Source organism: Trichosurus vulpecula, chromosome 3 (genome assembly GCF_011100635.1).
Source record: "Trichosurus vulpecula isolate mTriVul1 chromosome 3, mTriVul1.pri, whole genome shotgun sequence".
In the NCBI taxonomy this organism is placed as follows: Eukaryota; Metazoa; Chordata; class Mammalia; order Diprotodontia; family Phalangeridae; genus Trichosurus; species Trichosurus vulpecula.
Genome location: NC_050575.1, coordinates 392,567,872 through 392,595,789, shown reverse-complemented (window position 1 = coordinate 392,595,789; position 27,918 = coordinate 392,567,872). Strand labels below are relative to the sequence as shown.

General features: G+C 47.5%; 2 protein-coding genes across 4 annotated transcripts; one reads left to right on the top strand and one right to left on the bottom strand.

Annotated features, from left to right (window-relative positions):
• Nucleotides 1-46: 46 nt before the first annotated feature.
• On the top strand, nt 47-13,393 carry COG8 (component of oligomeric golgi complex 8). 3 transcript variants are annotated; one of them, XM_036749491.1, is made up of 6 exons: nt 69-447; nt 1,312-1,519; nt 2,566-3,390; nt 4,372-4,540; nt 5,301-5,477; nt 12,762-13,393. In XM_036749491.1, exons 1-6 carry the CDS (start codon nt 80-82, stop codon nt 12,917-12,919), a joined length of 1,905 nt encoding a protein of 634 aa, XP_036605386.1. In that variant the 5' UTR covers nt 69-79; the 3' UTR covers nt 12,920-13,393. The 3 variants fall into 3 exon arrangements, with proteins under 3 accessions (XP_036605384.1, XP_036605386.1, XP_036605385.1); XM_036749489.1 differs by lacking the exon at nt 12,762-13,393 and having other exon boundaries at nt 47-447; nt 5,301-5,957; XM_036749490.1 differs by lacking the exons at nt 69-447; nt 1,312-1,519; nt 2,566-3,390; nt 4,372-4,540; nt 5,301-5,477 and adding an exon at nt 7,745-8,300.
• Nucleotides 13,394-17,288: 3,895 nt separating this feature from the next.
• On the bottom strand, nt 17,289-27,020 carry VPS4A (vacuolar protein sorting 4 homolog A). Its single transcript, XM_036749492.1, has 11 exons — nt 26,746-27,020; nt 24,295-24,406; nt 24,047-24,194; nt 22,994-23,055; nt 22,789-22,908; nt 22,192-22,348; nt 21,871-22,019; nt 20,783-20,864; nt 19,858-20,077; nt 18,675-18,815; nt 17,289-18,160 (listed from the first exon to the last, which is right to left on the bottom strand). The coding sequence occupies exons 1-11, from the start codon at nt 26,764-26,766 to the stop codon at nt 18,059-18,061; spliced, it is 1,314 nt and encodes a 437-aa protein (XP_036605387.1). The 5' UTR covers nt 26,767-27,020; the 3' UTR covers nt 17,289-18,058.
• Between the last annotated feature and the right edge of the window lie 898 nt (nt 27,021-27,918).

The following is a 27,918-nucleotide window of genomic DNA, read 5'->3' as shown; positions in this document are numbered from 1 at the left end:
GAAGTGACCTTAATTCCTAGGCGACAGGCGACAGCTCAGCACTTCCGCCGGGGCGGGCGGAGCACCCGGAAGCATCGAAATGGCCGCGGTGGCGGCCGGCGGGGCTGCCGCGGCGGCGGCGCTGGGCGAGGTGGAGGATGAGGGTCTCCTGGCCTCGCTGTTCCGAGACCGGTTCCCGGAGGGTCAGTGGCGCGAGCGGCCCGACGTGGGGCGCTACCTGCGCGAGCTGAGCGGCTCGGGGCTGGAGCGGCTGCGGCGGGAGCCCGAGCGGCTAGCGGAGGAGCGGGCGCAGCTGCTGCAGCAGACGCGGGACTTGGCCTTCGCCAACTACAAGACCTTCATCCGCGGCGCCGAGTGCACCGAGCGCATCCACCGCCTCTTCGGGGACGTGGAGGCCTCCCTGGGCCGCCTGCTGGGCCGCCTGCCCAGCTTCCAGCAGAGCTGCCGGTGCGGGCCCCGCGAGGGGGAGGGAAGCCCCGGGCTGCCCCCGACCGCTGCCCGCCTCGGTGCCCTTCCCTGTAAAACAGGGGTGGTGACAGCCCTTCCTCCCGGAGTGGCTGTGGGCATCCAATGAGATGATATTTGTAAAGAGCTTGCAACCCCGAAAGCTGTGTGTAAATAAATGCTAACATTCGTTATTTTTTAAAAACGTTAAATAATAATAAATCTCGGAGCTCCCACTCAGTCTTTGGGATTCCATGAACAAGTCCCTGAACAGTTCTGAGCATCTTGTTTCCTCATCTGTAAAATGTTAGGATTGAGACTAGATGATGCCTAGTCACCTTCCAGTTCCAAGTTCTACGAACAGGAAAAACTGCATGAGTGAATGAAGCATTCATCAAGGGCTACTGTGTGCAAAGCATTGTGCTTTGTTTCGGCAGGATTTGAGAAACGAAATGCATTGTTTATTGCAGTGACTTAGACCAAAGTTATGAAGATCACCATAATGGCTGCATTTTCCCTTATCGCTTTTAGGCTGAGTAAGTGCTGTCTGTGCAGCAAGTTTGTGAAGGAGGTAGTATGAGAACTATTAGCTCTGTTTTACAGATGAGGAAACATAGGCTAATAGAGGTGGTGATTTGTCTGGCATCGCCCAGGAAGTATTTTAGTTGGCATTTGAACCCCAGCTTCCTGATTCCAACAGTCGGGCTCTTTTTTCTGCTGCACTGTGCTGGCACTTCTGTTGGATGTGGATAGAAAATCTCTGGCTCTTTGTCCTGAACTTAAGCGAAAATGTAAGGTAACTGGGAACCCACTTGATTAACCAGTTGAAGCTGTGGACTCATGTGTTTACTCCTTGATTTGCAATAGGAACTTTGTGAAGGATGCAGAAGAGATTGGTTCTAACCGCCATATGAATACTTTGACCCTGAATCGGCACACAGAGATTTTGGAAATCTTGGAGATCCCTCAGTTAATGGACACCTGTGTTCGAAATAGCTACTATGAGGAGGCTCTTGAGCTTGCAGCCTATGTGCGCAGACTGGAAAGAAAATATTCTACCATCCCTGTTATCCAGGTATCACCACTGTTGTCTTAAGCTTGCCAGATTGGGTCTCAGGTCTGTGGTGTTCTTTCCCTGCTGCCTAACCATGCATAGAAACATTAGATGGAAACCCCTCAGTGTATTTACTTTATTATATGTTATTGTAATTGTATATTATCGTGCAAAATGATCTGGAGCATAAATTGAAAAATGGCTTTGCTGGCAATCTACAAAATAGTTCTTCAGAAAATTTAGCTTCTTAATTCTGTGAAGCATAGGAATCAGTCAACAAACATGGAAGTGATGGTTGCCTGCAAAATTCTGTTAGGCCCTTGGGCAGATACAAAATTTATTAAGACACAAGCCCTACTCTCAAGGTACTTACATAAGATACCAATAAGGCAACTCTTACAGACAATATTACAAGATACATTATTAGGGAATTAGGAAAACAAGGGGCCTTGTCAGGTCTGAGGGAGAAGATTGTAATTAACCTGGGAGATCAGAAGGCTTCTTGAAGGAGGTGGCATTGGACTTGAGTTTCAAAGCATAAGAGTGGCCAGCAGGCGTGACTGCACTCCAGGCATAGAAAGCTACCTGAACCAGGGCTCAGGGGCATGGGTACCCCATGTTTGTTCAAGTAGCAAAGCATTTTCTGATATGGCTGGAACAAAGAGCTTGTGAATGCTTGGAAGATGGAGTGGTGCCAGGTTGGGGAGACCTTTGAATGCCAGGTAAAGAAGTTTGATAAAATGGGTTAGAAAACAGCTTCCCAACTTTGGCATGATCATGCTTTGTATGTGAGAGGCGGTGTGGTGTAATGGATAGAGAGCCAACTTTGGAGTCAGAAAGCCTTACCTCTGACACATCCTGGCTGCATGACCTCTGTCCAACTCATTTAACATCTCAGTGCCCCCAGGCCACCCACCAACAATATAATTTACAGAGTAGGTTCCAATCTTTGTTGCTAGAAAAAGATTTTTAATGGGAGCTCCCCATACTAATGAAATCACATGTGTCCAGTCTTTTAAAAAACAAACTCCTATTATTGTTCCACTAACCACTTCTACAATTTGCAGGGCATTGTTAATGAGGTCCGTCAGTCTATGCAATTGATGCTCAGCCAGTTGATCCAACAACTTCGAACCAATATCCAGCTCCCTGCCTGTCTCCGAGTTATAGGTTATCTTCGTCGAATGGACATTTTCACAGAGGCTGAGTTGCGAATCAAATTCTTACAGGCGCGAGATGCATGGCTCCGTTCTATCCTGACCTCCATTCCCAATGAGGATCCTTATTTTCATATCACCAAGACCATCGAGGCATGTCGTGTCCACCTTTTTGACATCATTACACAGTACCGTGCCATATTTTCTGATGAGGACCCGTTGCTACCTCTGGCTGCCGGTGAGCCCTCGGTGAACGAGAGTGCTATCTTCCATGGCTGGGTGTTGCAGAAGGTTTCGCAGTTCCTGCAGGTGTTGGAGAGCGACCTTCAGCGTGGAGGCGGTAGCCGCCTGGACTCACTGCTCGGCCAGTGTATGTACTTTGGGCTCTCCTTCAGCCGAGTAGGGGCTGATTTTCGGGGTCAGCTTGCACCTGTGTTCCAGCAGGTTGCTTTGAATACTTTCAAGAAAGCAGTTCAAGAAGGTGTAGAGAAGTTTCAGGACGAAATGAACTCCTATACTCTTATTTCTGCTCCCGCTGCGCTGCGGAGCACGATTCCTGCTGCCGTCCCTGTGACTCAGCCTGGAACCTTGCAGCCCCCCATGGGACTGCTGGATTTTCCACCGCTGGCTTGTTTCCTCAACAACATTCTGGTTGCGTTCAATGATTTGCGTCTCTGTTGTCCTGTGGCTCTGGCTCAGGATGTGACTGCCTCTTTAGAAGATGCCCTTGGCAAGGTGGGGAAATAGCAAGAATCATGGTGGAATCCTTTTCAGGGAAGACTTGGAAGGTTTAGCAAGTCTTTGCCCCCTTCTTCCCCTTTGACATTCACCTTCTTCCAGTCACGTTGTATTTGTAAATATGGCTTCATAAAATAGCCGTGTGCAAGGTCCTAGGTGAGAAGGGCTGGCTGCTGGCCAGGCCTGTGGACTGCAGGAGGTTCTGAACTGTCATACTGATTTCTGGTTATACTAACTTTTTTATTACGGTGGTAGTTTCCTAGCACTCTTCTTTTTGTATACATACATTCCTAGGATTGTACTCTTTATTTTCCTTGCCCTTTTGTTTCAGTGTTGGTTTTTCCCTTTGTTCTCAGAGTGTGAGTAACCATTCCAGAGAATACAGCCAGACCTAGGGTAGTGAATTATGGGTAAAAATAAGCTTTTCTCTAGGCTACAATGGACAAGACTTAGAGCTGGGCTGGTGTCTGTCTTAGCCAGGCAGAAACTTGACCATGGGTTCAGCCCTTGGAGCCCTTTGTGGTGAGGAGGAAGATGGGATTTCTTGCCGTGTTTCTGTCTCTCTTCTCCCCTGAGGTTTTCTGGACTTGCTGTTGCCCCAAAGAGCAAAACTCAGTAGGAAACATGTTTTATTCCTTGCTTCCCTTTTTGGGTCCATTACAGTTTGGGCTTATTCTTATGTTGGAAATAAGTCATTTGCCACATGATCTGCATGCTTGTTGCCTTGGTATTGGTTTCTTTGGCATTTAATACAGCACTGCTGAGAACTAGACCAGCAAATCAACAAGCACAGAGTGCTGCGAAGGTGTAGTGGTTTCAGGAGCTTGATGATTGAATATTTAATGCAATGCATCAGGTTTTTAAGGTATTTTTCTGTCAAAAAGTTTGTTGTGTTGTATGTAGCACAGCAACTTGGGGCTTGGTGGTACTTGGAGAATGTGCCTCATGTGACTAAAGACAACTTTGGGATTTTTTTAGGTAACAAAAATAATACTGGCCTTTCACCGGGCAGAGGAGGCAGCCTTCAGCAGCCGGGAACAAGAGCTCTTCGTCCAGTTCTGCACTGTTTTCCTGGAAGACTTGGTTCCTTACCTAAATCGCTGTCTCCAAGTCCTCTTCCCGCCGACCCAGATAGCACAGATTTTGGGTAGGAGATTGAGAACAATGCTTTTCTGTACTTAACCGTTTGGTTTTTGTTTATTCCACGTATTCTCATCTGAAGAACAGGTTCCGTCCCTGCTGAGAGTGACAAGAAAGCGAGCTTCCACTAGCAGTGTGAAGAGCAGTGTATCTTACTGTTCCCTTTTGCCTTGTAATCACTTCATTCGTTCCATGGGCATGCTCATTGGCTGTAGTGATTGACCACAGCTGGATGGCTGGTCCAGCTCTGCCAGAGTTGTTCATTATTTGTAGCCCAGTGGTCATGTTTTTTGTTATGTGGTAACCACATAGGCAGATCGAGTAAGCGAGCATTAAGCCCTTATCATGTGCTAGATATTGTGTTAAGATTATATATATAACAAAAAGAAAGACAGTCCCTCTCCTCAAGGAGCTTACATTTTAATGGAGAAACACAGTGGTGGGCTGGGGGTCAGGAGAAGTGGAGAAATCATTTGGCAAATCATGGGCTGGTCCAGGTTTGACAAGAGCGTGGCTGACCGGGGCACTTAGTCAGATGGAGATTCTGAGAAGGAACCTACCCCTTGGAAGAGGAGGAGACTGGGGATGGAGAATTGCCCGTGTCAGAAGGCTGTTGGGGTAGTCATGTGCTGGTGTGTCTCTAAAGATGTTAAATCATGTGTCTTACTGCTTCTCTGTGGGCAGACGTTCTTTGTTTTACTCTGAGTAATTTGCCTCTTTTCTCTTTTTCCCCCTGCTTTTCCTACCTCCCTCACCTTTTGAACCAGGTGTTCCACCCACTCAGCTCTCCAAGTTTGGAAACCTTGGACATGTCAATATCCAAGTCATCCAGGAGCCCTTGGCTTTTATCTTGCCAAAGAGAGAGGCAGTTTTCCTATTGGATGAGAAGGGACTGGAACAAGAGATCATAGCTCCAGCTCTAGAACCTACAGAACAGGAACCCAGTTTGGCATCTGCTCCTGAAGGTTCCCTAGAGAGTACAGAAGAAGGAAGTGCCCTGGGGGATCCTTTGCCATCTGACCCTCCTTTGACTGGGACCTAGTGCCTACTCTTTAAACACCTGCACAGTTTCAGACCCGGGCCTCTTGGAGTCAGGAATTTCTTGACTATGTACACGTCTTCAAGCTCTGTCTGACCCTATCTTGCAGCTTGAACCCTTTTGCCCAGAATCTGGGTGAGCCTGTATTCTATGCAGGGATTTCGTAGGAAGGTTTGTTGACAGTGCTGTGGCCTGACCACGTTGACTTCTTATGATTGAATTTATCTCTGGGAGGCCTGTGGCCTTTTTTCTGAGACAGTCTCAAGGAGGTGATATGGAAGTACACAAACACAGAAAGGAAGTCGGGGAGTAACTCTGGGTTTGAAAACAAATTGGATGGTATATAAAGATATATAATAATAAATAATAAATATTTTAACCATGATGACTGACTTATTCAATATGCCTTTGCTGCTCTTACTACTAATAGCTAACATCATTATAGTGCTTAGAGGTTTGCAAAGTGATTTACATACATCATTTGAAATATCACTGGATCTTCACTAACAGCCCTGTGAGGTAGGTGGGGTTGCTTTCGCCATTTTATACCTGAGGAAAGGTTCCTGACAGCCCAGGTCACTTCAGTTACTAAATGTCTGAGGCAGGATTCTGACTTGGTCCTTCTTGGCTGTAAGTTCCACCCTCTGTCCACCATAACTACTCTTTCATCTTACGTGAAGAACTTTGTAAAAGGAGGATGATGGACTAGATCAGGGATTGTTAACCTTTTTTGTGTGTGTCCTAGCTCTTTTTGGCAGTCAAAATATTGTTTTAAATGCATAAAAATAGATGGATAGGACTACAAAGGAAACCAATTATATTTAAGTATAGTCATTAAAATATTTTCAAAAACGAGGGCACACAAATATAACCAATGCAGCCAAAGTGAGAAAGAAAGCAGAAAACTGGGAAAACAGCAAATTTCTCTGATAAAAGTCTTTTCTTAGGTGTACAAGGAACTGAGCCAAATTGATAAATAAAATTCCCCAACTGATTAATCGATAAGGAATGTAAACAGGCAGTTTTCAGGAGAATAAATAGAAGCCATCTATATGAAAAAAAAGTTCTAAGTTGTGAATTAGAGAAATATAAAACTATGAGGTACCATCTCACACTCATCAGATTGGGTAACATGACAGAAAAGGGAAATGATGAATGTTAGAGGGGATACGGAAAAAGAAGTACATCACAGTTGGTAGAACACAGCCTGGGGTCAAGAAGACCTGAGTTTAAACCCAGCCTCAACTACCTAGCTGTGTGACCCTGGGCAAATCACTGTTTGACTCAGTTTCCTCATCTGCAAAATGAGCTAGAGAAGGTAATGACAAACCACTCCAGTTTCTTTGCCAAGAAGACGCCAAAGTGGATCATGGGAAGTCAGACACAAGTTAATAACAACAATGAACTTTGGTGGAGCTGTGAATCTATAACCAATTAGCTGTCAAACTCTGCGTCTCTTTTGACTCTACAACAATGCTACTAGTAGGTCCTTATCCCAAAGAGCTCAAAGAAAAAGGGAAAGTACTTAAATGTACAAAAATATAGCAACTCTTTTTGTGGTGGCAAAGAATTAGAAATCGAGGTGTCTGCTCACTGAGGAACGGCTGAACAAGCTGGTGGGTGGTTTTGTGTGTTGTGTGTCTGTACGTATAAGTTGTGGTGTGTATGTGCATGACCTGAGGCAAATCGAAATGAACAGAACCAGGAGAACCTTGCACACATAGCTACTTTGCTCAAGACAAATCCAGACGACCCATAATGAATAATGTTATCCGCCTCCAGGTAACGAGGGCCGACCGATGCACATTTTTTCACTTTTTTGGGGGGGGGGGGGGGGAGGGGTAACATGGCTACTATGTAACTATGTTTTGCATGTATAATTGATAACATTGTTTGCCTTCTCAAAGGGGCGGGGGAGGGAGAGAATTTGTAACGTAAACTTCGTAACTTAAAATTAAAAAAAAAACCAGAATGCTGACAATAACAAACCAAAGTAAAAAAGTACACAAATAAAAAAAATGCACAGATGCCAGGTTTAAGAACCCTAACCAAGGACTCCAAGCTCTCCCCCTCTGCAGCTAGGGTTTAGCAGCCGAGAAGCCCGGAAGGCGGTTGGAAACTACATGTCCCAGCGTCCTCAGCGACGAAGCGGAAGTGGTCCAGCCGGCCGGCCTTCTGGCGGCCATGGGTCGGCCGTGGGAGAAGTTGCTGGCCCTGGCGCGGGGCTGCGGCTGCGCGGGGCAGTGGGTCGCGGGCTCCGCGCCTCCCGTCGAAGGCCCCGCGCTGCGCCGCCCGTGGGCTCGCGCCGTGCGTCGCTGGCTGCTGCAGCCGCCCAAGCCTCCCTACAGACGCGTGTGCCAGGTGGGCGAGCCGGCGCTGCGGGCCGTGGCGGCGCCCGTGGATCCCGCGTGGCTGGCGGGGCCCGAGGCGCAGGCACTGGTGGCGCGACTGGTGCACGTGATGCGCGCGCACGGCGCCGTGGGGCTGAGCGCGCCGCAGCTCGGGCTGCCGCTGCAGGTGATCGCTGTGGAGTTCCCCGAGCGCCTGCTCGCCAGCTACCCGCCGGCCGTGCGTCAGGCCCGCCGCATGGCTCCCTCCCCGCTGCGCGTGTTCGTCAACCCGCGCGTGCGCGTGCTCGACGCCAGCCTGGACTCCTTCCCCGAGGGCTGCCTCAGCGTGGCGGGCTTCGTGGCGAGCGTGCCGCGCTGCAGGGCAGTGCAAATCGAAGGTGCGAGCTGGGCCTCGGGGGCGGGGGCTAGCCGAGAGGGAGAGGAGCAGCCGTGAAGCGCCTACTGGGTGCAGGGCGCGGGGGGAGGAAGAAAGGAGCGGTGAAGAGCCTACTGGGTGCTGGCACCGTGCTAAGCTCCCAGAAAGGGGAAAGAGAGTCAGCAACCCAGGAGCTCACAGTCAAATGGGAGAGACAGCGGGCAAATAACTGTGTACAGGCAAGATAGGGACAGGACGACTTGGAGGGAAGGCACCAAGATTAAGCGGGACCGGGAAAGCTCCTTGCAGAAGGTGGGACTTTAGCTGGTACTTGAAGGAAGCCAGGAGGGAGGACAACCAGTGTTTACCCTCCTCAGTCAAAGAAAACCCCCAGGGAGGCCAGTTGTGGGCCGTGAACCAAAATCATACCTGGTACAGTTTTAGAGCTACTCACTTTAAGATTGTCGTCTAAGCAGCCTCCTCAGTTGGTTCTCTGCCAGGTCCTGGACCAGAGATACAAAGTTAAACTTGAGACCGTCCTTACTTTCACTCGTCTCACATCCTAAGTGGGGAAGCAACATGGACACATGCCAGTAGTTAGGTACAAAGGTCTGTACATAACAAATACGTTGTAATAGTAATTTTGATCCTGTCTTGGTGAGTGGTGTGAGGTGTTGGTCTATACCTAGCTTCTGCCAAACTGCTTTGCAGTTGTTTTTTTTTAAGCAGTTTTTGTCAAATAATAAGTTCTTGTCCCAAAAGCTAGGATCTTTGCATTTATCAGATACTATATTACTATGGTCATTACCTACTGGGTATCGTGTACCTAATCTTTACCACTGATCCACCACTCTGTTTCTTGGAGAGTACCAGATTGTTTTGATGATTACTTTATAATACTTTATAATAATACGAGATCTGGTAGGGTAGCTACCTCCCTTCACACTTTAAAAAATTAATTCTCTTGATAATATTCTTTTGCTTATTTCAGAGTGTGGAAAAAGATTGCACGTGGAAGGCCCACTCCTGAGGAGGAGGGCTTAACATGCTGGGGCAAAGGCAGGGCTTATGCGTATGAAAGGGGCTGGACCACAATACAGTTTATTCTTAGGTGTTGAGTAAGTAGTTCCCATGGTTGACATTTCTGGGGCTTGGGTCTGATGGGAACAGTCTCTCAGGTCTTAAGGGTCATCAAGCCTTGTGGTCTTTCAGCAGGATACAGAACCAGAGGTAGTATGGCAGGAACAGGAATGCAGTACCTGGTTTGGTTCACTTGGCGCTTACAAGAAACAGATTGTGAGCCTGTCAGGAGATGTGATGGATAGCTTTAGGCTGCAGCACGTTGGCTTTCCCAGGTCGCTGGAAAACAGGGGGAGCTCCAACAAATCTAAATAGTTATGGATGAATGTGAAAATCATAAATCCCTCAGGGAGCTCCTCGTGCTAGTCAAAACAATACACTTTATCAGAGGGTGGGATCATCCAGAGCACAAAGGATTCTTGTTATGCCAGGCTCAGGGCACAACCTGCTTGCTGGGCCTTAGTTCTGGGAAACAGGGTGTCTCCAAATACCTTGACATTTGATTGGTGTGATGGAAAACACAATTCTTTGGCACCCACACACTAGCATGGATTAATTTAGCAGATTAGCAAGCTCTCACCTAGGAGAGTTGGAAGGATGGGATATTGGACTGGTACATTTTGGAAGAGAGAAAGGGTTGGGAAAGGGCCACCCACCATTAGGTGCGTGCTGCCCAGAAGGGAAGGTAGACAAAGGGCCACCCCTGAATGCTTTAGACCAGGGAGTCTTCAAACTTTCTGAATCATGTACACCTTCAGATCTTTTGAACACACCCCTCCAGTATGTGTCTTGTTTGCATATTTATACGTTACATACCTGTGTTCCTACAGTACTAAGGGGAAGTGTAATGTAGTGTCTAGAATACTGATCTTGAAGCCAGGAAGCCCTGGGACCCTGGACACATCATTTCATCTCTGAGCTGGAGGGCTGCCTAGGACAGCGGGTGGCAGAGAAGCTGCTGACCCCCTTGGGAGAGCTCACTCCCTGTTCTGAGGAGAACACAGGTGTGGGGCATCGCCTGCTGGCTGCACTAATGTAATGGACTTTATAGAACAAACAAGTAGAAATTTTTATTTGGGCGGGGGGCAGTGGGAGTGGGGGGAGGCAGGGCAATTTGGGTTAAGTGACTTGCCCAAGGTCACACAGCTAACGTGTCAAGTGTCTGAGGTCGGATTTAAACTCAGGTCCTCCTGACTCCAGGGCAGTGCTCTACTCACCGTGCCACCTAGCTGCCCCAGAAATTTTTAAAAATGAGATAACAAATGGCTAGACTTTCTAGAGCACCTTAAGGTTGAGGAAGCACTTTTTCATGTGTAATTTCATTTGATCCTCTCCGTGAGGTCGGAGCAATTATTCCCATTAATTACCATTTATCAAATGAGATAATCCACGTATGGTGCATCATAGTCCTTAAAGTGGTATATAAATGCTAGTTATTATTCATTATTTACTGAAACTGAGGCAGATAAGTGACTTGCCCAGGATCACATAGTTACTAAGTGACTGAGGCTAGATTTGGCCTCAGGTTTTCCTGATCCCAGGCCCAGTTCCCTGTCCACTGGTCTGTCTATTAAGCTGATGAAATAATATTGAAGTCAGAAGGAAGCCATTGGTGTTTAGGGAATAGGGGAGTAACATGATCCATCCACCACCTTAGGAAAATCACTTTGGCAGCTTTGTGGAGGAGGGTGTGGGGAGAGATCAATCAGGAGGCTGTAGATGAGAGGCCTGATTGGGGGAGGGGGTAGAGGTGGTGTGGTGGTGGTGGTGGTGGCGGTGGTGGCAGCGGCGGCGGCTGCAGCTGCAGCAGCAGTTGTGTTGGTAAAGAGAAGGAAGGGGGCAGATTTGAAGGGATGAGGAGGTGATTTGGCAACTGATTAGATATGTGGATATGGGGTGAATGAAGGTGCAGAGCCAGAGATGACCCCAAGATTGTGAAAACCTGGGTGACTGGAAAGATAGTGGTGCTATCACCAGTAATAGAAAAGTTTGGAAGATGATTGCGTTTGAGAAGATAATATAATGATATCTGCAGTCCAGCCCACAGTCCGTCCATGCTAGGGTGGTTAAACTAGGTGTCACAGTGGACAGAGTACTGGACTTGGAATCAGGAAGACCTGAGTTCAAATGCAGCCTGAGAATCTTTCTAGCTGTGACACTAGGGAAGTCACTTAATTTCTACCTCAGTTTCTTCATATGTAAAATGGGGGAAATACTAGCTGGGAATGTCAAATGGGATAACATACAGTGCTTCACAAACCTTAAAGTGCTGTATAAATACTACTGTGACTCATTCCCTCCTACCCCAAATTAAAAGTCCTTGGGAGCGCCCAAGCCAGGAGATATCCTGCGGGGCAGGGGTTAAAACCAGAATTTTTGCAAAGGCACTGTGCAGCTGCTGTGGGTAGTGGCCACACTGATTGTTTTTCATGCACAATAGATGGAGGGGGAGGCAGTTTGTGGGGTAAGGCTAAGTGTGGTGACAAGCCCCACAGTTGATTAACAAAGATGAGCTGGGACCTCTTTTTTCACCCTCTTTTTGGGTGGTCACATACTCCTTATGGTCAGGCACAGCGCCACTTTGGAGACTACTGCTTTGGACAGCCGGAGGCATACCATGAAGCACCTGGAAAAAGAAGAGGAGGGAGGAGGGCATAGAGAAAGATGAAGGGTGGTCACTCACCAAAGACAAAGGGTTCAACCTGCTCCCTTTGGTGTGTCCTTAACAACACGCCATCAGCATGTGCTGCTTTCCCAGCTCTGAATAGTTTTTGTGTTCTTGAAATAATGGGGTACACCTTGCACATGGGGAAAAAATCCAGACATTCTTTGCACTCTTTCAGGCTTTACCTGTTGTTCAGGGCCCTGAGCTGAGCTCAGACAAAAGGACATTGGATAGGATGAAGTCTTGGACCCATCTTGAACAAACTATTCAGTGTCAGTGGGTCAGAGGGTAGAAGTAAAGGAAAACAGCATTTATCTTTATAGGATTCTATAGCATTTATAGGATTCTAAGCTGGCTAAGACACCTGCTTTAAGTTCAAAGTGTGGGGTGTTGGTAGCTAAGTAGACATAGGTAGGCTGGAGGAGGAAGAACAAAAGGAAAGAGAAGCTGCTTGGGAAATGACAGGAAGCTCTTCCATCCCCTAGCTCTGCTTTGAGTCCAAGAACTATCAGACATGGAAACAGGGCTGAATACTAGGTGAGGGGAAGAGCTGCAGCAGTTCTTTAGGGGGATGGGAACTCCTTTTTCTGAATTCTGTTCTTTAAAATGCCACTTCCTTAGTCAGCAAGGAGCATATGGGAGAACCTTAGCTAGGATGGAAGAAGGGGGAGTGAGCATGGGAGGAGATGAGAATTGCATGGCTCAGTGTTTTCACCAGTGCGATGAATTTTGTTGCAGGGTTGAATGAAAATGGAGAATCTGTGGTGTGGCAGGCCAGTGGGTGGCTTGCTCGGATTATACAGCATGAGATGGACCACTTGCAAGGCTGTCTCTTCATTGACAAAATGGACAGCAAGACTTTTACAAATGTACGGTGGATGGAAGTAAATGATTGAAGTCCTCATCTTCAGAGCAAATTCTGAAAAAGCATCTTTCAGTAGTTATAACTTTAGGCCAGCCATGTCTGAAGTAAATGATGTGCTTGGCCTACATTCTGTTGATCACAGTGGTTAGTAATTTATGTACTGATTCAGGGAACATCTATAATGAAATTAGTGCTGTGGGCAAAATATTTGACCTCCACTTTTGAAAAGGAATAATTATTGCTTAGAGGTAATTTAATAAAAGAGACAATGGATAGTATATAAAAGGCTCACCTTAGATTAGGAAAACCTGGGTGAGTCTTGGCTCTGAAAATATAGCCGCTGTTTGACCAAGAGCAAGTCGTATAAATGCTTAAACACTCTAAGCTGAGAAACAGACACATTTCCCATAGGCTTCGGTGGAAGAGTTTTCTGCACTGGGAGCTCCCCAATCAATAAAATTGTAATTCCAAACAAAATAAAAATAAACTTATTGAGTAGACAGTACTTTTCCTGAAAATTTTCTGGAAGTGAGCATAAACATGTACATGCTGCAATTGGCATTGCTCATTGCATGATTTTTGCAAGACCTATAAAACCAAAACCCGGTCTTAACTGTAAACAACTATAAAGCATTTTGCAAATAGCCTGATTTAGATGCCTAAATAACCATTTTAGCTCTCGAGTACTCCTGTCAGCCACCCATTCTCAGTCATAGGATTTTAAACTTTACATTTACCAGAGGGGCCACCTGGGATGGAGGGAAGAGCAAAAAAAAATCTCACCAAAGCCTAGATCTTGGGATAGATTCATTTCTTCCTTCACACAAGTAGAAGTAGAGAAAGAAAAATGTACAGGTAATAGCATTGCAAAATAAGGGGTGAGCTCATTGGTTTGAGCATTATTCTGGAGAGCAGGGAGTCCTTATGGTAACTATTATGGGCCCCTTCTCAGAATGTTTTTTAAAACATAAAATACATAGGATTGCAAAAGAAGCCAATTACATTGAAATTGTTATTAAAATTTCTTAAAAAGTTACTTGACCCCAGGTTGAGAATCTGCAGTGAAGCCACTCCCACTATCGATGATTTCATCAGCCGGCCTCCTGAAGCAGAAGGAGGGAAGGGGGCCCAGTCCAGGAATCAGGAGACCTGGTCGTCGGTCCTGGATCTGCCACTTGATCACCCTCATTTTTACATCCTAATTGAAAATGTTAATTATTTTTTCAAGAAAAAAGATACTCTGTGATCTGATAAAGTTGAACTACTAGAGAGAAAACTTTGGGAATGCGTCAGAGATGCCAAGCTCCAACTAGAGATTATTTTGCCAGTGGGGCCCAACTACCAAGTGCTTGACTCTTGGCTTAACACCAAACTGCTCAAAGAAATAAGATGGTGGTCCTGGTCCCCATTCAGTCAGATGCTTAATGACAAGCTCTGTCATTCACACCCACCCTGCAAATTTCTATAGGTTCATAATTTATCTCTGCCTGCTTTGATAAGTTTTTGTCCTTTAACGTCAACCCTAGGATACTAAAAATCAGAAGCTGCCCCTTTTCTGCTCCTTAGCTAGTAGCATCCGGCTCATTCACTGATGGCAGTTCAGTGTTTGGATTTTGAGTTGGGGGATGAGTCTCTTACCAGCAAGCATGGCTTAATAACAAAGAGTGCCTCATTGGTCAGGAGCCCTCCATGCAGATCCTGGGTGCTGTGTAAGTCACTTAACCTCAGAGCCTCAGTTTCCCCATCTCCATAATCTAGCTGTATAACTACCCACCTCAGGGTGTTTTGCAAACCTAGTGCCTATAGATGTGAATTACCAAATCTGGACAGGGTCAGAGTCCAGGGAGATCAGCATTTCTCACTTTCACACATTTAGCATCAGGCTTAATACATCTTGGGTAGAGATTCAAATGCTCCATTACCTTGTTAGGAATATAAGCATAATTCTTAAAATGGGTTAGGGTTCTTGCCTCAGAGAGACTAATGAACATAATGGGATCATTTTCTCTGAACTATGTCTTGCAGAAGACAGAGCTCAGTGCTTGATCACTGCAGGCCTATGAGGTGGGCAGTCAGGTCCTACCTGATGCCTCAGGGGTCTTCATTTTTTACACTATGTTTGAAGACATGGTTCATGTAAAAAGCCGTTATGGGCTGTGGTTCATGTTATTTTTCAGCATATACCTATGTGACTTGCCTTCCTCCATATGGAAGGTTTGGCCTATATTCAGTTTAATGATGCCAAGCCAGTCTGGTCAGGCCCAACTGAATCCCACTTTCCCACACTGCTTTCATCCTTTCCCCAAGGGGACCGCTTACCTCAGTTCTCACAAGTCAGCAGTGACCTTAGTTGTTGGTTACCCTTTTTCTAGCAGGTGAACACGGCCAATGCCCAAATGAGGAGGGAGAATAGGTTGTACATGTACTAGGACCTCCCCAGAAGACTCTGCCATTCAATGGGAGGTGCCTATGGAGGGATATTGTCAGATGGAATAAACTAGGGTGTTGCAGCATGACACTGATTTTGGGAAGGAAGGGAGGGTAGAATTTGTAATGCTCACTAGAACTTAGTGGGGTCATCATGGCAAAGCTAGGGTTGGTAAACTCCAATGGCCAATCCAGAGTGTGGCTGAGTAGGATGTGGGGGAAGGGTATCAAGGTGGTCATCTTTCATTCCATTAGGTATAGACTTGATTTATGAAGCTGATATTCAGAGATTTGACATTTCAGAGTTAGTGCTGCTACAAATCCCAAGGGAGAAAGGATCTAGTTACACAGTCATCACCACAGTACAAAGACCCTATTCTCCTTTCCCTTGTAATCACTCCAGTGGTTCTTGCAATAACAGCTTCCATGTCACCAAGGGAAAATATTCCACTAGCCTAAGTAGCGTTCACCAGCTTTACATTCTGGTCTGACACAAGTCCTAGAAAATGGAAAGCCAGCCCCATGCAGGATGCCAATTTAGAACCAAAGCCATGTGCATGGAAAAGTGGATGGTACAGGAGGAAGAGGCTATGCAAATGATGAGTCTGGAGATTTTTGTATGGAATGAGATCCTTTGAACACAGTATCAAATAAAGTGTTTGGCTAAATGGCTGTTCCTCAAACATGTTTTAAGGTCAATATCTAAGTTAAGGGTTAAATGTCTAGGTTAAAGACTGGTAGCAATGTCAAGACCAGCATCCCAAAGAAACAGTTAACAGCTGGTGAACAGAAGGCAGCCACAAAGTGTCTGTTATAACCACTCAGATTTACACATACCTAAGAAATGCCACTGGCTATAAGTCAAAAGCAACAAGGAATCTTTTGACCTAAGAAAGCTACACTAGGTGGTAACATAAGGAAGAAACTATAGAAAAGGTTTAAAAATGTAGGAACAGAAGTGCAGGCTGGGAGATGTCTACAGACCCATCTTTTGTCTCCGTATTTACAAAAGTAAACTGGCGGCGAGAACCTATGTCACTATGAGCACATTTATGAAATCTGGCCCATAAGACTGTAATGGCTGTCTTCCCAAGGGCCATTTGGAGTGCCAGACACACTCTAGCGCTAGTTAAAAGAATTTATCAGAAAGTCATGTAAAAGTTAAGCCTTTAGTTGGTGTCAAGATTATTCCCCTCCACTGAGGTAGGGGCTAAATTTGACCTCAGAGGCCATCTAAGAATCAAACCAGGATTAAGAACTCCCTCTAACAAATATGTGTTAATACTAACAAATTAATTTTATTACTCATAAGAAGTAGAACATCAATAGATCTGCACAAATTAATATTTGTTAAATTGCTTAATCCTTTATAAATGAGGAGGAATCTGCCACTTTGGGAGGCAGTCTTTTCCAATTTTTAGATAGCCCTGACCAAAAAAAATTGATTCTGTTTCTCTCCCACCATCTTGTTTTGCCCAATAGAACCACACAGATCTAAATTGGCTCTTTATCCCAAGAGATATATCCACTGAAGGGGTTAATATTTGTGACAATCTCCTTTTTCCATTATTCAGATTTTAAAAGTATGGTGAAATCCCTTTATATAATATCAAGAGACTAGAAAAAGCTACCTTACCTTCTAAGACAGCACAGACATTTCCTGTAAATAAAAACCCCAAACACACTAATGCCATTAGACGTGCTCCTGGAATCTTCCAGCTAGAGGCACCTCAGTCCAAGAATACCAAAAACCAAAATCAACCTAAAAAACCAAATTTGAGAATAGCAGATGCTGAAGAATGATTATGACTTCTGAGGCTAGAATGAACCTCCTCATATTTATCCCAGTGACTCCCACCCTTCCCATCTGTTTAGTAGAGAATCAGCTACTCAGCAGCTTATGGGCTGGCAGTAAATCGCAGCTTACCAGGAGCTTCAAGGAAGAGCTAGAGACATGAGATCACTCAGGTGGCTCAGGAGGGGAAAAAGGTTTATTAGACCATTTCCAGGAGAGGGAGTTACTTAAGTGCAGTAACACTGCTCTGTTCCCACAGGCAGAAGGAGGAAAAGGCAGCTGTGAAAAATGGGCCAACAGTCTTCACTACACACCTAATTTCTTTTGACTTGAATAGTTTTTCATTTGCAGAAGTCGTCTCCTCCTCCTGCACAGAAGAAACAAGTCCGTGTATACCTAGCCTCAAAGTGACACCGGCAAGGTTCCTGACGATCTTAGGAAATATTTAGGACGAGGAGCCAAAGGGCTTCAGATGGCCTTTTCTCAAGAACTAGGACACGGCTATAAAGAGAAAGGAGGAGGAAAGGGCTGGCTGAGCTGACCACTACAGGAATGGGATCATTCCACTCCCTGAAGCTTTTGGGTGATTTTATTTTTATTTATAAACAAGACAAAAATCCAAGCAGCATTAATTTAGAATAATTACAAAAAAAAAGTTAAAAAAACAAGACAGGGAGAGTCAGGAAAAGGAGTAGTGAGCTTTTGGAAAGGAGGACACATGTAGAACCCAGGCTCCATCATGTACCAGCTGTGCTCCAGTGTCTCTGAGGCTGTAGGAGAAGCCCATCCTCCTTGCTTCCCAGGTGCTTACCAGACAGCAAAGTGGATTCTGTGGTGACTCTGGGATGAGCCACGTGGGGCCCGGTCTGGCTGCTGGCATGGGGAGAGGAAGTGCCATGGACTTCCCCTGGTCAACCTCCCCCCTCATCATCACCCCAACAGAAGCTTTTAACCTTCCTGTCCAAAGTCCTCTGAGAATTTCTTCACTTTCAGAAGGTCTTCTGCATTGACGGTGGGTCGAGTGGTGGCCAAAGACCGAAGCATGTCTGACTGCAAAGAAAGAAGAGGTAGCTAGGATCAGGGCCTGAGCTAGAGAGGCTTTTCTGCCCCCAGCCACCATTTTTTATACTGAGAATTTTTCCAGGACTGAGCAAATGGAGTTTGTACATTGGAGTGGGAGAGTTGTCTCGCTTTATACCTTCATATTATATTATGAAGTTATTAATGGATTCAGCCGTAATATGCCATATGGCTGCTTGAGCGGAGATGGCATGGTAGGCATTCCTAAACCTAGCATACCAGGCTGACAGATATTTTATTGAATACCTACTGTGTGAGAAGTCAAACCCCTCAGCTCAAATGGAATCATTTGTACAGACTTCTGATACTAAATAAAGTGAGAGGAAACTGCACTGTCTTTCCACACTGAGACCCTTTCTTGTGTAAGCTAGAAGGACTGGGGCTCACACCACCACAGGTGGTTCTGTGTTTAGAAGAGGGCACAGTTGTTTAGGGGCAGTATAGTAAGGAAAGTTCTTTGTACCCTGGCTGTCCATCTACTTACCATGCATACCACAGGCTCCAATAGCTTGTCACTGGGTACATCCATCCAAGTCATCTCAATGGCTCCAGGGTCTCCTGGAGAGCAGGGGGTCAGAAGGTCATCTATCATGACTCCAGGGTTGGTGCGAGAAGGACCCCGAACCTGGAATGAAACCAGAGACATTAAGGGGCCCAGATCTACCAGCCCATCAAGACTTACTCTTCTGTAGATTCTGGCTAGGCAGAAGGAAAATTATTCTCTGAGGAATATTTTGGGGCTGGAAGATGCTAAGCAATAATTCTAAGATAATATTGATTCATATGACATTGCTAAACTTATCAAGTGATCCAGGGACATCAAATTCATGGGAAAGCTATGCTGTCTAACTAAGATAGCTTTTTAATCCAGAAGCAGACACAGGAATCTACAAGCTAAGCTTTAGGTTGGGAGCCGGCACAGCACAGTGGAAAAAAATCTCAGGCTTGGAGTCCAGCTTCTAATGTGGATTAGCCAGGTGAACCTCAGTAAGTCATTTAACCTCTCTATTCACCACAAGCAACTCCCTAGCTTATCTTTTTAAAAAGTTTCTTAAGTTTTTTAAAAATTAGTGAATATTCATATTTTGTCCTTCCAACCACCCACCACTGAAAATCTCTGTAACAAACATGCATAGTAAGCAAAATGACTTCCTACTGACCATGTCCAAAAAGTGTCTCCCTGGGAAACCTAAGCCCATCCCCCACCTCTCTTCACAGTGGATCTCCTGAATGATCTCCTAAGGCAAAGCCAACAGGGGTCTGGAGTGGTGGAGGGAGCCCCAGGTAACTCTCCAGCGGGAGTACAACACTACTCTCCTGCTCCTAAATCTTCCCTCCATGTTTTCATACCCTCCTCCTTCATCCCAATCCACCAAACCCCACTACTGAAGAAGCTCCATCAGCTATTTTCCCTAACCAACCACTGTCCTCCCAGCATGTGTCTTAAAATGACAAGGACCTGAAACCCAAGCCCCCACACCCCACCTCCAACATGGTTCTGTCCATGGACCTGAAGACGGAGACATCAGACACACACTCTGCTCTCTCTGAAGAACACGAATACGCCATCCAAGAAGCCAGAGTGTACAAAAAGGAAGCTTCCAATGCTTGTCTGGTACAGTTCGTGCCCTCCTCCCCCTACCACGGTGTGCAGCTCACTATCCTACCTTTTTGAAGTGTGTTGCTGACTGCACTTTTCGTACAGGCTGCATGAGAGAATCCCGCACGATGATGCTGATGTCTGCTCCCGAGTAGCCCTCTGTCTTTCGGGCTAGCTCAAGGATGTTGGCCTCGGTGAGGCTATGTGGGGTGTTCCCAAGATGCAGCCGGAACATCTGGGTCCGGGCTGCTTCCTCAGGCAGGGGGATGTAAATTCGTTTTTCAAACCTAGAGTCAAACGCGTAGGAATGGATGCTATGGAGGTTTAGAGGAGTATGGAGGTTCCATCAAGAGTTTCCCCAACTCCTTGCACTAAGATACCAGGCTAACAGGGCTAGCCATTTGAGGCCACCAGTGCCACAATGACATTACTCACTATCTCCAATAAACGTAACATTGACATTAGCCCAAGGGAACCTGTGTGGGGAGGTGGAAGAGGTGGGAGGAGGAAGAAAAGAGAGACTCTGATTGAATGGATTCCTTCTAAAGGAAAGAGAACAACAAATGAATTATCCCACGGCACAGGAGTTCTGAACCTAGTCCATGGATCAATTTCAAGGGGTTCATGGACTGGTTTTCTTAATATTTTGATAACTATATTCCAATATAATTGGATTCCTTTATAATCCTATGTATTTTATTTTATACATTTAGAGCATGATTATGAGGCCCTCATTAGCTTCTCCAGATTTTGAAGGCGTCCCTGACACAAACATGATTAAGAGGCCTTGCTATAGAGCTGATGGATTCTGAGGTGTGACCTCCCCCAAGGGCTGTGCTCGCCCAAATCAAACACAGAAAAACTGTGAGCAAACCATGTAGGTTATGACTAAAGTCAAAGGTTAATGTATAACTGACAATGGGATGGAGAATGAGTTTAGCAGTGGGTACTAACTAGATGGGCTGCTCCAGTTAAATAAGAGTCATACTCACCTCCTCCTAATGGCTGAATCCAACACCCATGGGATGTTTGTGGCGCCCAGGACCAAGGTGCCATCATTGTTGTTCCCGACCCCTGTGGAGAAGAGACAAAGAAGCTGACCATGATAACATGACCATCGCTAGCCATGTCTCTGGGCAAGGATCCTGAGGGCTTTGTGCTAGCATGAGCAGGAGACACTGCTGGGGAAACACCAACTATCAGCACCTCCTGAAGTGGCTCGTCTGGGGTTGCGGGCGGAGAAGCAAAGAGGACAACAGCAAGGAAGCTGGCTTCTTGGAGGGGACAGAGCAAACAAAATGTGCTTTGCCAAGGGGTGCCCTCATGTACTCCCTGACAACCACAGTCAGACAGAGTTCCAGAACCCCTTCAAAGTCCTGGTAACTTTACCCAGGCCTACTTAAAGAAGGCTAAGGAGTAGACAGAGCAGAGGCAGGGGAGCAGAGAAGAAAAGAGTCCTGGATAGGGAATTAAGAGACCTGTGTTCAATCATATGTATATTTCTTTAAAAATAAAATAAAAACAAGGAAACTCCCAAAGCTTTGATGGTCCTGGAGGCCTATATGTCCCTATAAAGCCAGCAGTGGCTACCTAGTTCATGGGGGCATGGCCGATGAATGTGGGCATCCCTTTAAACCACAGCACCCTGCTCCAGGCCAAACATTGAGTCCCAAATTCTCCATGGCTAGCCCAAGCGGGCACCCTGCTCTGGGTAGACCCTGAACACCAGTACAGGGAGCTGGAAGTCTTTCTGGGGGGGGGGGGGCCCAGCAGAACATTCAGGCATCTTCCACCAGAAGCTCTGCTTGTGGAGGGCTCAGCAGCTTTTTTGCTGGCAGGCCTGGCCATGCATTTCTGCTCACACCCACCGGATGGGCCCTCTGTCCTAGGATTGTCGAGGAGGGGCGAGTGTGTTCGGGGTGAAGATTCTAAGGCGTAAAGGCCAAGGAGCAGAGATGCAGGGTGGTCTGGCTCTAGGGCCCTGGGCAGTCCCTTCCCCTTACCCTAAGGACCTCAGCGTCCTGCCCTGTAAAATGAAGGAGGTGCTTGCAGTGACCTCCAGGCTCCTTTCAGTACTCACCCTGCATCTGGACCAGAAACTCCGTCTTGATCCTCCGGGCAGCCTCGCTCTCATTCTCATTCCGAGATCCACAGAGGGAATCCACCTCATCAATGAAGATGATGGAGGGTTTGTGCTGCCTGGCCAGCTCAAAGAGGTTTTTGACGAGCCTGTGATGAAAAGCCGGAATGGGACTGCCCTTATTCACCCTAGCCCTTTCCACCCCCAAATGGCTTCTGGGGATCCATCAGCAAGCAGGACTCTCAAAGGGAGGGTTCACTCTATGCCATTTTCACCGGCTCCGGCAAGCTTGGAGGGAGTGTGGCCTGGCTGCCGACTTACTTCTCACTCTCCCCCAGCCATTTGGACATCAGATCTGAGGAGGACACAGAGAAGAAGGTGGAGTTGCTGGCTTCTGTTGCCACAGCCTTTGCCAGGTAAGATTTTCCTGTGCCAGGAGGTCCAAAGAGCAGGATCCCTCTCCAGGGGGTGCGCTTGCCTACAAGAGGAAAAGAAAAACTGGTGGGTGAGGAGCAAAGGATTCTGGACTCAGATGACCAAGGACGCTAACGCTGAAGCTGGGCCCTTTTGTCCAGTCCGTGGCCTGACCATCCTTTTAAACAAACCCTGGCCATCTCCAGCTCACTTGGTGACAAAAGCCTGCTGACACTGTTCTTGTGGATGAGCTGGACCAGAAGTCAGTGAAGAAGTCAGGTGGGATTGGCATCTTCCTTACTGAGGTGGCAGGGGATGGGGAGTGCCAGGCCACAAGGGCCCTACCTGCTCAGCACGCTCTAGTCCTGTATCCTCATTCTAACTGACAAGACACAGGAAGCATGAGGTCTCTGGCCCACTAGAAGAATGGGAAATAGTTTTCATCTCTTCTTGGTAGCTTTCAACTTTATTTTGATATTTAGACTGAATAAGTTCAACCCTCACCTGTGAACAAGTGTGGGAACTTAATTGGCAGGATGATGGCCTCTTTAAGCGCTTCCTTGGCTCCCTCCAGTCCAGCCACGTCATTCCACCGAACGTTGGGCTTCTCCATGACGATGGCCCCTGCAACAAGAAGGCGGAAGGGGACCTAAGGAAGAGGCCCCACAAAGGCCCGAGGGGATGACCACGGTGATCTCATACGACTTACCCATTAGCTGTTCTTGCAGCTTCTTCTTCTCTGGATTCTCTCCTTCACTGTCGCTGTCACTTCTGTGGAAATGAAACAGGCAGTCACAGGCTGATCCTTCTTGTTGGCAGCAGGGGCTCTAGCAAGCAAGGTCCAACGCCTGGCCGCTGGTGCGCAAGAGAAGGGACAGAGAAGTCCACTGGCAATGCCATGAGCAGCTGCATTGGGGGCGCCCTCCTGGCAAAGGCCTGAGGGAGCCCTGGGTCACAAACAGACGTGGTCATAGGAAAAGTACCCAATCCATCCTCATAACAAGTAGGAGCTGGTTTGTAAAATCAATATGCTATTGTTAAGTGCAGCTCTTCAGGGCACAAAATAATAATAACCAGTATTTACACCAAGATCTAGCATGCACTAAGCACTTTACATACATTACTGGATGTAATTGTCACAAAAGCTCTGGGGAGAGGTGATGCAGGACTACTGGCCCCATTCTACAGATGAGAAAACAAGCACAGCATCAGCTGGTCAGCCTCAGTGACACAGCAAGTACCAGAAGTCTTCTGACGCAAGCCCAGCATTCTATCCACCATCCCATGCTGCCCCTTCTAAAGACTTTTGGCACCTGTCAAATCCTGTAAGAGAGCAGGCTCCCCCTATCCATGTACAACTGTCACTACAGAGGGAAAAACTAAACACTGTTGCAAAATCTTGCCCTCCTGGAGGAAAGGTCTATTCCCAGGAGCCTTCTTGTCCTCCAGGAAAGGCCTTCCATTCAGGGCACCCACCCTTCAAATCATGTCTCCTCATGACAACGTGCATTCTACAAGGAGCATATTCCTGTCCCTGGGATACCACCTGCTAGCTTCTTCTCTTGCTGTGGTCTGTGAAACTTCAGCTGGAATTCGAGAGCCAGGCATTCCATAAATTCAGGTTAATTTTATTAGGACATTTAAACTAAATTATTTATCTAATCTTATTAGGTGACAACACAAAAAAGGGACGTCTGACCTTGAGAGCTCTGAGGATTCCCTTGGTCATACTGACTCAGCCCCTCTGGACTGAGACACTCACCCTTTGCTGTCATTTGGAGCCTCTTTCACTGGCTTTTTGCTCTGCTTGTCTTTATTCCGTAAGTAATCCTTCAGCTTCTCAGCCCGGTCCAAGTACTGCATACACTTTCCCCGGATGCTCTCCTTCGCTTTGTCACTGTGTGCCTCATCTGTAAAAGGGCCACCCAAGAAAAGGCCCATTTAGCCTCGGGGGTCACCTCCTTTTTGTAGGAGGTGCCCATAGCAGCTCAGGGCCCCACCCTGACTCACATTTGATTGCATGTAGGAAATATTCCACAGCGTGTTGGTAGAGCCGCAATGCCTCCTCATAGTTCTTGGCTTTGTCCTCCTCTGTCGCCTTCGTCACCAGATCAATGGCCTTCTGGAAAGACAACATGACACAAGGCTCCCAAACAGATCCTGAAAGCACTCAGTCACAGGCAGCGGGAAGACACTGGAGCCAATGAGCTCAGGCCGACTTATTCATTTGTCCTGGGCCATGAGAGCCAACCACTTCCCAGCCATCAAAGGGAAAGGCTTTGAAAGGAGGCATTAAAAGATAGTCATCCGTTCTCCACAATAACCACACAGTTAACAGGGATTTCACACTCATTCTCCTCTGTGGATTCCAGCACGAGGAAACCTGAGCTAATGTCCCGGACTAGAGTTACAAAAGGATGGAGGAGCCACTTTGTTGTTATTAGGACATTTTAATTCCACTACTTCCAAAAAGAAAGTGGCCACCTTCAACAAAAGATCTGGGACTCCACTGCTCCTCCACTACCAACCACTAAATAGTTTGGAAAGACCAGAAATTACATTGTTTCCAGAAACAAATGATGCTCTGAGATTTAGAGAAGCCCTATGTCCCCTTATAGGCCTCACTGTGTGGATTTCAAGGGAACTTTGTTCAGTTCTACTGCTCCACTGAATTGTCTTCCTTTGGTTAGAGGGGAGGGAAAGGATATTCCTGAGACCCTACATTAAATGTGGGGATATTTCTAATACAGAGTTTAATGAGCAAGAACACAGGAAAATTCTGTCTGTGTTGATAGACAAATTGAATCACATAATACACAATTTCTGTAGGCCAGCCACCTTCCCGAGGCCCCACCCAAGGGGGATTTTAAAGGATGAAGGAGCTTTATGCTAGTTGTAGAAACTCATGATTTCATCGTCTGGAAGGAGCAGAAAGCATTTAGCAAAAAGAACAATCATGGGGGTTACAAAATCACAGTTGAGGCAACTAAAACCCCATTTCTAATGAAGGGATAGACCTTTTGGTCCATCACCTCTGCAGGCTGAGGAATGATCAAATGTCATTGAGCCTCTTCCACCAGAAAAATACACAGACATTTCCAAGCAATGTGGCAGACTGAAGAAATCAGTTGTGGTTAATGGCAAACCAATCCAGCACCTTTAAAAGATAGGAAAAAGAGTAAGAAGATGGTCGCTGTCATTAGGCTTTCAGGCCTTTCTTGGAGAACGCTGTAGTTTCCAATCTTATTGGATGAAGCGCCTCCAAGACAAAGTCCTAGCACCTTTCGGACCCTCTGCTTTTTCTCTGCCGCTGCTAATTGGTGAACACTAATGACAAAAGCCTGGCTGCTACAACTGTCAGAATGCACTGGAGAGAAATTTTCTGTTGGGTGTGTTTTTAGCCAGTCTAGGCACAGGGAGAGGAACTGACCCTGTGAGTTCCCTTACGGAGAGCTACCACAGGAGGATATTCCCGCTACCAATGCAGGGACCTTTTCTGCAAGTTACAGTCTCAGAAATCCGACTGGAGCACAGAAGGGTGACATGACCTGCCGGGGTACACAGAGCCTGTATGCCAGTCAATGTATCTAGGACTAGATAAAAGTAGGGCAAGTACCTAAGTTTCCAGATGGAAATGTTACGAAGTAAAGATCAATAGGTACCTAACCCTGCTTCCCCACCGCTTCTCTTGATAAATTAATTCCTCCAAAGGGCGGGGAAAGGTTTAGAAAGTGCATGCTGCCCAAACACCCTGCGGTGGGCAGCAGCTCTCTTATTGCACCCGTTTGACAGACGGGGATACAGAAGTTCACAGCGGTGAAGGGACTTGCCCAAGCCAAAGAAATGGGTGAGGGTAGGTCAGCGGGAGGGTGTGGAGCCTGGCCTCTCCTCCAGCTGTCCCCTCTCCTAGGGTCTCACGGCCATCTGCTATGACATGGAAGCACGTTAGGGGAAGGAGGCCCAGCGTCCAGGGGCTTCGGGGAAGTCACGGTAGGAGCCGGCTGGTGTCCCCTGGGGCCCAAGCGGACTTGGCTCAGATACTGGCCCGACCACCGCTCCCTGGGTGACCTTGGGGCGGGGCACTACCCTTCCGCGGGTCTCAGTTTCCCCATCAGTAAAACGCGGGCTCCGCGGCAGTGCGGCGCTGCAGGTGGGGCATGACACCTGCCGGGTGTCCCTAGGGGCGCCGGGGGCAGGGGGAGGGGAGGTCTGGGGCACGGAGCGTGCAGCAGGGAGGGGGCTCACCGCCCACCACCGGAGGGCCGGGGGGAGGGGCAGGGGCAATGGTCTCAGTTTCCCCAGCGGCGGGCCCCGGGCATGCAGGGGTGAGGGCCGGGGCCGGGGCGGAGGCTGGGCGCCCATCCTCCTCGCCGGCGCCGGTCGGGTCGGGCAGGGCCAGAGGCCTCCCGGGGGGCCTCGGCCTCGGCGCGGCTTCCCCCGCCGGGCCCCCGAGGCCGGTACCTGGAGAGTTGAAGTTGTCATTTCATCTCCCGGGCGGCCCCGGCAGCCCGCGGCGCTGGTTCCGGCCTCGGTGCGGGCCCCTGCGGGAGGCCGAGGACGCTGGGTCCAGGACGGGCCGAAGGGTGGAAGGGGACGCGCAGCGGGCGGAGCCCCGGCTGGGCGGCCTCGGCTCCGCTCGGCTCGGCTCCGAACCCACCGCGAGCGAGCCAGCGAGGGGGAGAGAGCCGCCGAGAGGACGGCGAGCGCGGCCTAGAGCGGCCTAGCCAGGCCCCACCGTCGCCTCCTTGCGGCCGCAGCGGAGAGCTGCAGCCTTGGCGCCATCCCCGCCCATCCATTCCCTGAGCCAACAGCCACACGCTGCAGGACAGATAGACAGGGGATCCAAGGCAAGCGGAATGGACAGGATGGATCCAGCAAGAGGAGCATAGTAGTGATCATGGTGATTTCCCGTATGGCTAGAACGCAGAGCCTGTGAATGGGAGTAATAGAAGATAAGGCTGGAAAGGTAGATTAGAGCCAGATGGTGGAGAGCCTTGAATGCCGGGGCCAGTCCATTCTGGGGTAATTATGGAGCAGAGGAGGGATAGACAAGAGATAGAAAACAGCCCTATACCAAGCACTCAAGCATCTACAGAAACCTCTCGGGAGCACACTCGGTTTGCAACGTTTAATTTATTAAAAAAAACAAACTCTACAAGGTTCATTTCCTCCCTTTTTCTTTAAGCTTAAAACTGCACCAAGACTTTTGGGACACCTTGTATAGGCATGCAACAAGAAGGAAGACATACCTTGAGAGGTCTAATAAAAGATTTGTCGGAGGGGGTGTGCCCTGGAGGCAAATTGTAGGAGGTACAGCTGTACTACATAGTTGCATTGGGGCCAGAAAATGATGAGGCATCTATCTATATATGTGATAAGGAATATTGTAAAGGTTGAGTTTACAAGACTTGGCAACTGAGAGCATGAGGGAAAGGCCAGTGGGAAGTTGAAATGTTACACTGAGGTGACAAACTGGGATGTTACTAAAGAAATCAGAGGTGAGGTTTTTTTTGTTTGTTTTCTTTTGTTTAATTAGTAGGGAAGAAGGGTTCACTGATTCACTTAACCCTTAATTATTTAAGAACAAAGAGAGGGGAGCAGTTTCATAGGTAGTGTCATTTATGTTTGCCTTGG

Excerpts from the sequence above, each read along its gene's own strand:
- COG8 (XM_036749491.1), top strand. The coding sequence starts at position 80 with ATGGCCGCGGTGGCGGCCGGCGGGGCTGCCGCGGCGGCGGCGCTGGGC. Across the intron at positions 4,541-5,300 it reads CCAGATAGCACAGATTTTGG|GTGTTCCACCCACTCAGCTC; the intron begins GTAGGAGATTGA and ends CTTTTGAACCAG. Across the intron at positions 5,478-12,761 it reads ACCTACAGAACAGGAACCCA|GGTTGAATGAAAATGGAGAA; the intron begins GTTTGGCATCTG and ends ATTTTGTTGCAG.
- VPS4A (XM_036749492.1), bottom strand. The coding sequence starts at position 26,766 with ATGACAACTTCAACTCTCCAG. Across the intron at positions 22,020-22,191 it reads TGGCTGGGGGAGAGTGAGAA|GCTCGTCAAAAACCTCTTTG; the intron begins GTAAGTCGGCAG and ends TTTTCATCACAG. Across the intron at positions 20,865-21,870 it reads GTTTCTGGTCCAGATGCAGG|GGGTCGGGAACAACAATGAT; the intron begins GTGAGTACTGAA and ends TCTTCTCCACAG.